The sequence below is a fragment of the Hyla sarda genome, chromosome 2 (assembly GCF_029499605.1).
Source record: "Hyla sarda isolate aHylSar1 chromosome 2, aHylSar1.hap1, whole genome shotgun sequence".
NCBI classification, from domain to species: Eukaryota; Metazoa; Chordata; class Amphibia; order Anura; family Hylidae; genus Hyla; species Hyla sarda.
In genome coordinates, this window is record NC_079190.1 from 29,797,585 (window position 1) to 29,809,821 (window position 12,237).

The following is a 12,237-nucleotide window of genomic DNA, read 5'->3' on the forward strand; positions in this document are numbered from 1 at the left end:
TATGGCTTCAGATGATGTCACGCCTGCTGGGTAACACCTCTTCCCAGTCTGTGAATCCGACTGAGCATAAAATACGGAGCAATATCAAGGTAGGAAACTAAAAAATAATAAAAATAAAGGCAGGGGGTGGTTTATCATAATGGGGGCAGTGAACTTGGAGGATTATAAAATTTTACAAGATCATGAGAGGTACTCTTTAACCTATGCTCTAGTTCCATCCAGATTCCGCACCCTGTGGACCTATCGTTCCAAGTTTGATTCCAAGTCTTTTTTCTTATTTGTTTCAAGTGGTCTTGATCTGGCTTTCTTCTTGAATCTGGTGCCGATATTCAGTCTTGTGTCTTTGAGAGCCGTCACTGTGCCGCCTTCTTCTTCTAGCTCCACGTCCTTGGTGCCTATGCTTCTCTTCTGATCTGGTGTCTGTCCTATCATCCTGGCTACGTCCAGCTGCCATGATGTCCATTCTGCAGACCTTCTCAGGATCTTCTTCAGACTCCAGGCCCCAGTCTGGCCATCACCAACCCAGTTGCCACCTCAAGGATCCAAACTCTTGCTTAGAGACTATTCTGTATATCAAATATAAATTTGCTTCGGTTTTATGTCTTCAGTATCGATATAATAAATGCAACCATTACAAGAACAAGGACAGAACTAACATAGAAGCCACTAAAGCTCTAAACTCAGCTGTAATAATGGAAAATTCTTTAATGGACCATGTCAGCCGTGTTTGGTAATACATTTCAATGTTCAGAAATAACTAATCCTTCATCTGAAGAAGTTCGTACGTCTATTTCTATCCTACAAGAATCGTCATTAATCGACTGTGAGCCTCTGTTGGGTTAGATGTTTAAGTAGCTATATATCAACGTAATGCTTCAGTAGTCAGTTGTTGGCTTGAAGATGGAAAAGTAGTTTATTACATATGGCAGGAGAAATATAAAGAAAGAGTGAGGACTCTTGAGAACTCTAAATTTTACTGCAAAAGCACCATAAAACAACCCAGAGCCTGGATAAAAAAAACTGGAGGAAAAATGTACTGATCTTAAAGATAGATCACGTAGTGTGGCAAGGAAAGGGTGTATTTCCCTTGATAACTCTGGAGAATCCTCCACCTGTGGCCTGATTAATGAGGTATCAGGAAGGGGAAGTGTGTTTAAAAGGAAAGGAAACAGAACAGTTGTGGCTCTGCCTGGGATACAGCCTGTTGCTGTAGGGGGGAGACACTCGGGCCCTGTTGAGGAAGCACACAGCTGGAATCTGTGAGTGGCCCCAAGTGACAGTGTGAACTGTGAGTAAAACAGGTTGCAGGGGCACATGTTTTATGCTGGCTGAGGGTAGCTCACCAGTTAGTAGTCAGGGCATGCTTACATGTGTAGTCAGTGACCAGACAGTCTAGGACCTTGGTTTGTTCCTGAGTTATGTTTTTTTTTGCCTGCAACCTGTGGAAATAAAGCTGGCGAGGTGCCAGACTTGTATGCTGAACGGTTGTCTGGCGAGTTATTGCGAGGAAACGTGTCCCATGGCGAGTTATTGCGAGGAAACGTGTCCCGTGGCAGTGTCCAGGACGATTCCAGAGCTAATCCCTGAGATGGAATGTCACAGTAGATATAAATAAATAATTTGAGCTCAGGAAGTATTACTTTAGAGAGAGCGTGGTGGATGTATGGTATAGCCTTCCTGCAGAAGTGGTCGCTGCAAATACAGTGAAGGATGCAATAGATAGGGATAGGCATAAGGCTATCCTTCATATAAGATAGGGATAGGCATAAGGCTATCCTTCATATAAGATAGAGATAGATATAAGGCTATCCTTCATATAAGATAGGGATAGACATAAGGCTATCCTTCATATAAGATAGGGATAGACATAAGGCTATCCTTCATATAAGATAGGGTTAGGTATAAGGCTATCCTTCATATAAGATAGGGCTAGGTATAAGGCTATCCTTCATATAAGATAGGGCCAGGGACTATTCATAGTATTCACAATACTGTGCAGACTAGATAGGCCGAGTGATTCTTATCTGCCGACATATTCGATATCAAGGGTGGTGCTGTGTTTTGGGAGTTTAAAGGGGTACTCCAGTGGAAAACACAATTTTTAAAATCAACTGGTGCCAAAAATTAAACAGATTAGTAAATTACTTCTATTTAAAAATCTTAATCCTTCCAGTACTTATCAGCTGCTGTATGCTCCTGCTAACACCTCTGACATGGACAGAGGGGTCAACAGAGAGCACTGTGGTCAGACAGAAAAGAAAAAGACAACTTCCTCTGTAGTACACATAAGCTGATAAGTACTGGAAGGATTAAGAGTTTGAAAAAAAGAAGTCATTTACAAATCTGTTTAACTTTCTGGGACCAGTTGATTTAAAAAAAATAAAATATAATATGTGTGTGTTTTCCACCGCAATACCTATTTAATGGGGTACTCCAGCACTAAGACAACTTATCCCCTAGCCAAAGGATAGGGGATATGATGCCTGATCGCAGGGGTCCCGCCGCTGTGAGAACGAGTAAATGGGCTAAATCATTAGAAGCGACTTTCGTGAGAAGACGGATGTTGGGACATAGTGAATTATAGTGTGAGGGCCTATTATATATCCCTGTACATCAACAGGAGCTGCGGGATGGCTTTAGGCAGTTCTGCTTCTTCACTATGGGTTGTGTGTTCTTTAGTGTCTCTTTCCACACAACAAATTGTGCCGCTGGTTCTACTACCATGATCCCTGCATGGCGTCCATCTATGTGGTGGACCAGACAATCTATGAGGGCACATACAATGTAGATCTCTTCCTTTTGAAGCAAATTTTATGTGAAGGAAAATGAACTACCAACGCTCCGGGTCTGATGACTCAGGATCACGGGGCCGGGTCCTTGTGTGACGTCACGCTCCGCCCCCTCAATGCAAGCCTATGGGAGGGGGCGTGGTGTCTTTCATGCCCCCTCCCAAAGGCTTGCATTGAGGGTGCGTGACCTTACACGGGGCAGAGCTGTGACGTCACGATACTCCGGCCCCGTGATCCTGAGTCATCAGACCCGGAGCGTTGGTAGTTCTGGAGGCTGATGACAGGGGGGGTGCAGCATGAAAGATTGCAGGGGTCCCCAGTGGCAGGACCCCCGCGATCAGGCATCTTATACCCTAGCCTTTGGATAGGGGATAAGATGTCGTAGCACCGGAACATCTCTTTAAAGGAGATATCTTAGGGCAAACAAAAAATGTTGTGTCTGCTTTCAGATTAGGAGAAGCAAAATTTTGGAGCCATTTTCCTTCACATAAAATTTGCTTCAAAAGGAAGAGATCTACATTGTATGTGCCCTCATAGATTGTCTGGTCCACCACATAGATGGACGCCATCCAGGGATCATGGTAGTAGAACCAGCGGCACAATTTGTTGTGTGGAAAGAGACACTAAAGAACACACAACCCATAGTGAAGAAGCAGAACTGCCTAAAGCCATCCCGCAGCTCCTGTTGATGTACAGGGATATATAATAGGCCCTCACGCTATAATTCACTATGTTCCAACATCCGTCTTCTCACGAAAGTCGCTTCTAATGATTTAGCCCATTTACTCGTTCTCACAGGGTTCACTTGTCATTCACTTCTCAGAATCATTACACTGTCAGCTTAAAGTGTTTCGAGCAGAGATGTCCAGATGTCACCTGCGTCTGAAAATCATGTAAGATTAACTCTGCATCTCACTTTCTATGTCTCTGCACATATCATATTAAATTAGAGGGTTTGTCCACCTCTGGGCACCATTTTAAAGTTTTACATACAGTTAAGGCTGAGTTATCTCTTACAGATCCTAAGCTGCATCCTGTATTATACTCCAGAGCTGCACTCACTATTCTGCTGGTGAGGTCACTATGTACATACATTACATTACTTATCCTGTACTGATCCTGAGTTATATCCTTTATTATATTCCAGAGCTGCACTCACTATTCTGCTGGTGAGGTCACTGTGTACATACATTACATTACTTATCCTGTACTGATCCTGAGTTATATCCTGTATTATACTCCAGAGCTGTACTCACTATTCTGCTGGTGAGGTCACTGTGTACAGACATTACTTATCCTGTACTGATCCTGAGTTATATCCTGTATTATACTCCAGAGCTGTACTCACTATTCTGCTGGTGAGGTCACTGTGTACATTACTCAGGATCCTGTACTGATCCTGAGTTATATCCTGTATTATACTCCAGAGCTGCACTCACTATTCTGCTGGTGAGGTCACTGTGTACATACATTACTTCTCCTGTACTGATCCTGAGTTATATCCTGTATTATACTCCAGAGCTGTACTCACTATTCTGCTGGTGGGGTCACTGTGTACATACATTACATTACTTATCCTGTACTGATCCTGAGTTATATCCTGTATTATACTCCAGAGCTGTACTCACTATTCTGCTGGTGGGGTCACTGTGTACATACATTACTTATCCTGTACTGATCCTGAGTTATATCCTGTATTATACCCCAGAGCTGCACTCACTATTCTGCTGGTGGAGTCACAAGAAGTGCTACCTTTTCTACCCTATCTGTCATTTTAGGAGGTTGGTTTGGAGTGTTTGTTAGGCCATCACCCTCATTTTAAGAATCCCATACTCTTGGAATATGTATAATGAAACCACCACAACGCTGAATATATATTTTTGTTTACATTATATGACCCCCCCGCAGCCGCGGATCTACAGATAATTGCTCATTAGCGCTCATAACCAATTCTCAAATCACAGAACCTCAGACAGATAAATCCGCCATAGATGAGGAAATACTCGGAATGAAAAGTATATTAATAGATGAACACACACAGCAGGGCCGGGGAGCCAGAATCCACATGGGGATATTTAATATGGACAGGAAGACTTAGGACTGTATACAGAAATGTTACAGAACTATATACACGTACAGGAAATCATTATACACTATAAAGCAAAAGGAAAAAGAAAAGGTAAAGTAAAGCATAAAACCGACATCTCTACAGGTAATGGGAGAGATTTATCAAAACCTGCGTAGAGGAAAAGTTGCCCAGTTGCCCATAGCAACCAATCAGATCGCTTCTTTCATTTTTCCCCAGGCCTTCCTAAAAATGAAAGAAGCAAGCTGATTGGTTGCTATGGGCAACTTTTCCTCTGTACAAGTTTTGATAAATCTCCCATAATGTGCTTAGTAATGGGCGGTATATATACCGGTTCATACCGAATACCCAAATTTTTGTGCTGCACGATATGAATTTTAACCCATACCGCAATACCGGTTTGGCCCCTCCCCCTCGGTAATGAATGAATCAGCCCAGCGCAGCGCTGTCCCCACATCAGGGAACTAATCCTATGTGACCCGCGAGTGCTGTTCTGCGCCCCCCCCCCCTACAATTACCGTATTTTTCGCCCTATAAGACGCACTGGCGTATAAGACGCACCCAATTTATAGGTGCAAAATCTTAAAAAAATAAAGATTTTGAACCCAATAGTGGTCTTCAACCTGTGGACCTCCAGATGTTGCAGATTGAAGACCACTGCATAGGAGGTAATACTCACGTGTCCCCGCCGCTCCGGACCCGTCACCGCTGCCCTGGATGTCGCTGTCGCCGTGTCCCCGTCGCTCCGGAACGTCTCTGCTGCCGGCCGGGTATCCTCGCTCTCCGTCGCCGCCATCATGTCGTTACACACGCCGACACACGTACGCGACGACGTGATGACGAGGAAGGAGAGCGCTGGCCATACAGGGGATCCCTGAACGGAGAAGACACCGAGGAGGCAGGTAAGGTCCCTCCCGGTATCCTGTGAGCACTAACCCGGCTATTCAGTCGGGCTGTTCGGGACCACCGCGGTGAAATCGCGGCGGTCCCTAACAGCCCGACTGAACAGCCGGGTTAGTGTCACTTTCCCTTCAGACGCGGCATTCAGCTTTGATCGCTGCATCTGAAGGGTTAATACAGGGCATCACCGCGATCAGTGATGTACTGTATTAGTCGCGGGTCCCAGCCGTTGATGGCCGCAGGGACCGCCGTGATAGGGGGTGTATTCGCCGTATAAGACGCACCGACTTTTTCCCTCCAGTTTTGGGGAAGAAAAAGTGCGTCTTATACGGCAAAAAATACGGTAATCATTATCCCAGCCCAGCGCTGTCCCCATGAGGGTACTACTCACATGTCACCCGCATGCGCTGCCCTCCTCGTCCTGTTTGTTGCGGCCGCCGGAGCCGACACTCTATACCAGAGGTCTCCAACCTGCGGACCTCCAGATGTTGCAAAACTGCAACTCCCAGCATGCCCGGACAGCCAACGGCTGTCCGGGCATGCTGGGAGTTGTAGTTTTGCAACATCTGGAGGTCCGCAGGTTGGAGACCACTGGTCTATACTGTATCCCTATGCCCCGGCTGCAAAAAAACAAACAAAAATAACTTCAACTCATCTCCCATTGGTCCGGTACCGGCTTCACTTGTTTCCTGGGGACGGGAACGTCGGACAGCCGTCAGCCTATCACCGGCCGCAGCGATGTTCCGCCTCGGCCGGTGATAGGCTGAGCCCACTGTCATGTAAAAAGCTCTGGTCGGCTTCTAACACGACAGTGGGCTCAGCCTATCACCGGCTGAGGCGGAACATCGCTGCGGCCGGTGATAGGCTGACGGCTCTCCGACGTTCCCATCCCCAGCGTAAGGCCAACGTAGGTGCGTTAAAGTTTATTTTGTTTACCTTCTGCAGCCCGGGCATAGGGATACACTATAGAGTGTCAGCGCCAGCGGCCGCAACAAACACAATGAGGAGGGCAGCGCATGCAGGTGACATATGCGAGTAGCATCCCGATGGGGATGTGGGCTGATAATTAATATGGGGGGGCTAGGAAATACAGTTATATACCGTGGAACCGCCAAAAGTTTAAAAAAATACCGTGATACACACATTTGGTCATATCGCCCAGCCCTAAATGTGCTTATTGTTTAGAAAAGTGAATAAAGATCCTTAGATCCTCCCATAGACTTGCATTGAGGAGGTGGGGTGTGACGTCATGAGGGGCGGAGCTATGAAGTCACGAGCTCCCGGCGCCGGCCCTAAGTGTTCGGAACATTTTGTGAGCAGCGGAGTACCCCTTTAAAGAGGGGTACTTTACTGGGGTACTCCGCCCCTAGCATCTTATCCCCTATCCAAAGGATAGGGGATAAGATGTCAGATCCCCGGGGTCCCGCTGCTGAGGACCCCCGGGATCGCCGATGTGGCACCGCGCTATCATTACTGCACAGAGCGAGTTTGCTCTGTGCGTAATGACGGGCGATACAGGGGACGGAGCATCATTACATCACGGCTCTGCCCCTCGTGACGTCACGGCCCGTCCCCTCAATACAAGTCTATGGGAGGGGGCGTGGCGGTCATCATAGACTTAATGCCATAGACTTGCATTAAGGGGACAGGCCGTGATGCAACGAGGGGCAGAGCCATGACGTCACACTGCTCCGTCCCCTGTATCGCCCGTCATTACGCACAGAGCGAACTCGAGATCCCGGGGGTCCCCAGCAGCAGAACCCCGACGATCTGACATCTTATCCCCTATCCTTTGCATAGGGGATAAGATGCTAGGGGCGGAGTACCCCTTTAACCCATTCAGGACATCCAGTGTACAGGTACGCCCACGGCATCTATCCCCATAGAAAACCTCTCCTGCTCTGGACAGTTCCTGACACGGACAGAGGTGTCAGCAGAGAGCACTGTGATCAGACAGAAAAGAACAACTCAACTTCCTCTGGAGCAAAGTACTGGAAGGATTAAGATTTTTTATATAGAAGTAATTTACAAATCTGTATATTTTTCTGCCACCAGTTGATTTGGGGGAGAAAAGAAAAAATTTAAAAAGAAAAATTCCTCTGAAATACACCTTTAATGCTCTAAAAGTTACTGTTTCTAAAATGTCGCTTTTTCATACAAATATAGATGTGAATTTCCAGGATTTCTTCGATGATACTTGAAAATCATTAATTCTTTAAATGCCGCTTTGCAGAATACATATTTGTAACACATATATATTTACTATAATCTACATCATTTTTTATAATCTACATATACACAATATGGCAGCAACATGACCAAAGTGCAGGATTATTAAGCCGAGTCCCATATAATGAATGGACAGGAGTCCATAATGTGATGGCAGAATAGTGACAGATGATAGGTGTAGTAGTGTCCAACAAAAAGGGGGGGAGAGTGACCGGGGATGATGACAGTAAGGACAAGTGATAGATATAAGGGAGCAATAAAACAGAGGGTAGGGAGTAGTCACATGATGGGAAGTGACTGGACAAAGGTAAAGAATAGGGGACAATAGGGAAGGGAAACGGGGACCAGGACAGATAAATCAGGGATGTGGAATTCCTATCGCCCGATGCCCGGGACTAGCAGTTTTGGGCGCCGGGCAGGTGAATTTGTCCGGCCCTTAGCCCGGCTTCAGGCAAGCAGGGCCGGACCTGACAATTGCGGCGGCGATCTGCAGTCTGTATGAAGCGGGCTCCCGACTCCTGCCCGCTCCATACTCTGACGTGCGGGGGGAGATGAGGGGGCGTGGCTTCTTGCTCCCCGTGCAGACCTGCGTCCTCTGCCTTCACTCCCCCCCAGCTGTAGCTTCGGAGAGCTGAGGGGAGGAGGCACGTCTGCACGGGGAGATGCATGCGGCGCTCTGCAGTCTGTATGGAGCGGGCTCGGGATTCCTGCCCGCTCCATACTCTGCAGCTCCCGGCTGTTCTCAGTAGCCGGGGGTCGCCGCTTATAGCCAGCATGCAGCGATCGCCGCGGCTGGCTATTAACCCTTTAGATCGCCGCTGTCAAAGCTGACAGCGGCGTCTAAAGGGACATGTGAACGCTCCCTGGTGGGCTAGTGGGGTGGATCGCCCCCCCGCAGCGCGATCGCAGGGGGGCGATCCACTATGGAGGTCGCCGGAGGACTTACCTCTGCTTCCTCCTGTCCCGGCTCTGTCATTGATAGATCCTGGCTGGACCAGGCTCTATCAATGGATCCCAGAGCAGACAGATTAATAGAGTTCAATAGAATCTATTCATCTGTCTGAGGAATCTAACGATTCCTCATATAAGTCTAATAAAGTGTAAAAAAAAAATAGAAAGTTTTAATAAAAGTTTGAAAGACACATTAACCCAGTGGTCTTCAAACTGTGCCCCTCCAGATGTTACAAAACTACAATTCCCAGCATGCCAGGACAGCCGTTGGCTGTCCGGGCATGCTGGGAGTTGTAGTTTTGCAACATCTGGAGGGCCACAGTTTGAAGACCGCTGCATTAACCCCTTCCATGTTAAAAGTTCAAATCACCCTCTTTTCCTATATAAAAACATAATAAAAATAAACATATTTGGTATCGCTTCGTGCGTAATTGTACAACCTATTAAAATATAACATTATGTATCCCGTACGGTAAATGTAATAAAAATACCAAACCACAGATTTGCAATTTTTATAATATCCCAGAAAAAAAAGTTAAAAAGCGATTTAAAAAGTCAGATCAATACCAAAATGGTACAGATACAAAAAACAGATTATGGCGCAAAAAATTAGCCCTCATACAGCCTGGTATGTGAAAGAAAATAAAGCTACAGGGGTTAAAAAATGGCAATTAAAAAAATTTGAAAAAGTTCAGAATTAGTAAAACATGACGTAAACGATACAAATCTGGTATCTCTGTAATCAGGCGCCTAAAGTATAAAACTAACATGTTACCTCAACCACAAGGTAAATGGCGCAGAAAAGAAAAACACCAAATCTGCTAAATTATCTTTTACTATTTCAATTTCACTTCCCCAAATATATATATATATATTTTTTTTTTTTTTTTTTTTTTTTTTCTGGTTCAGAGAATATTATTGAAAAATTAAAAGGTATCATTATAGTAGGTAGTTATGGCTATTATAGGGCGAGGAGGAAAAAATGAGAGCGTAAAAGCAAAAATTGGCGACAAGTGGATCGTCAGGAGGGACAAGTAGATTTTGCTCCATTATAGTCCCGTGGACAAGTAGTTTTTTATAAAATCACATCCCTGTAAACCACATCCCTGTAAATGTTATAACAGTGAGGAGCAGAAATACAACAAACAGGGCACCCACACAGCACCACCCACACAGCACCACGGGGAGCGCCCACACACCACCACGGGGAGCACCCACACACCACCACCCACACAGCACCACGGGGAGCACCCACACACCACCACGGGGAGCACCCACACAGCACCACCCACACACCACCACGGGGAGCACCCACACACCACCACGGGGAGCACCCACACAGCACCACCCACACAGCACCACGGGGAGCGCCCACACAGCACCACGGGGAGCGCCCACACACCACCACGGGGAGCACCCACACACCACCACCCACACAGCACCACGGGGAGCACCCACACAGCACCACGGGGAGCACCCACACACCACCACGGGGAGCACCCACACAGCACCACCCACACAGCACCACGGGGAGCACCCACACACCACCACGGGGAGCACCCACACACCACCACGGGGAGCACCCACACACCACCACGGGGAGCACCCACACAGCACCACCCACACAGCCCCACGGGGAGCGCCCACACAGCCCCACGGGGAGCGCCCACACAGGCCCACGGGGAGCGCCCACACAGGCCCACGGGGAGCGCCCACACAGGCCCACGGGGAGCGCAATTGACACAAGGAGCACTGACACATCACCAACTCACATTGTGCACACACTCACAGTACACACTGACACTGTACACACTGACTGCACACCCTCACAGTACACACTCACACTGTACACACTGACTGTACACACTCAAACTGCACACACTGACTGTACACACTCACATTGCACACACTCACACTGCACACACTCACAGTACACACACTGCACACTCACTGTACACTCACACTGCACACACTGACTGTACACACTGACAGTACACACACAGTGTACACGCACACACTCACACTGTACACACTGACTGTACACACTCAAACTGCACACACTGACTGTACACCCTCACAGTACACTCACTGTACACACTAACATTGCACACACTCACATTGCACACACTGACAGTACACACACTGCACACTCACTGTACACACTCACACTGCACACACTGACTGTACACACTGACAGTACACACACAGTGTACACGCACACACTCACACTGTACACACTGACTGTACACACTCAAACTGCACACACTGACTGTACACCCTCACAGTACACTCACTGTACACACTAACATTGCACACACTCACATTGCACACACTCACAGTACACACACTGCACACACTGACTGTACACACTGACAGTACACACACAGTGTACACGCACACACTCACACTGTACACACTGACTGTACACACTCACACTGTACACACACACTGACAGCTGACACCTGGAGTAAGTGACATAGGAAGCAGTGACAGGGTGACAGCAGGGGGCGCTGTAAGTCCGCTGCTCTTATCATTACTGCAGCCCCCTAGTGATTGTCCGGTTCCCCGGTGTCTCCTACCTATCTCCTCCCCCCGCTGTAATAAGTCGCCGGTCGCTGGCTTCATCTTTTCCGCCTCCGGAGACTCCACCACATCCTCCACTGCCTATTAGTCCACACTGCGCAGCCGCAGAGTCGCCGCCACACCCACCTCCACGTGTGCGCTCACAACAACCACGCCCACTCACACCCCACTAACCTGTCATAGTAAAGAATAAGTGGGAACGTGGCTCCACCCACCATGACGTCACGAGCGCTCACCAGGACTCCCACGTGGTGGTGTTTCTGTCAGTACGAGGTTGTGCTTGGCGGTGACGTCACCGAGTCATGTGACTAAACCCCGCCCCATTTCTTTATTCTATGTAATAGTGTTCTATTATAGATGCCAGGACGGTCTAGTCAGGAGGAAGAGCAGTAAATATAAGAAGGGAAAGGCTGCTGTGCAAAAACACAATTATAAACTATGATACCTTGTGCATATGCAGCTCCGGTAAACATTTATGTGTTTCTATGGTAACAGACTACAAACAAAACTAGTGTAGTCTGATCCAGAAGTCTTATTCCATTCTGTAAATGTTTTTTGGTTAAAGGGGTACTCCGGCGCTAAGACATCTTATCCCTTATACAAAGGATAAGGCGGAGCGTGACATCACACAGGGGCGGGGCCTTGACATCACAATGCTCCGGCCCCCGTGATCGCCAGTCATCAGACCCGGAGCGAACA

The 12,237-nt window shown here is 47.4% G+C and overlaps 1 protein-coding gene across 9 annotated transcripts in view; it reads right to left on the bottom strand.

Moving 5' to 3' along the window:
- The window catches only part of SLC36A4 (solute carrier family 36 member 4), a 312,597-nt gene extending 300,908 nt beyond the window's left edge, over positions 1-11,689 (bottom strand). For all 9 annotated transcript variants that reach the window (XM_056561444.1, XM_056561448.1, XM_056561442.1 and 6 more), the window contains exon 1: positions 11,535-11,689. In XM_056561444.1, coding sequence (XP_056417419.1) covers positions 11,535-11,580 — 46 coding nt within the window. In that variant the 5' untranslated portion in view covers positions 11,581-11,689. The remainder of the gene's footprint in view (positions 1-11,534) is intronic.
- Positions 11,690-12,237: the final 548 nt, after the last annotated feature.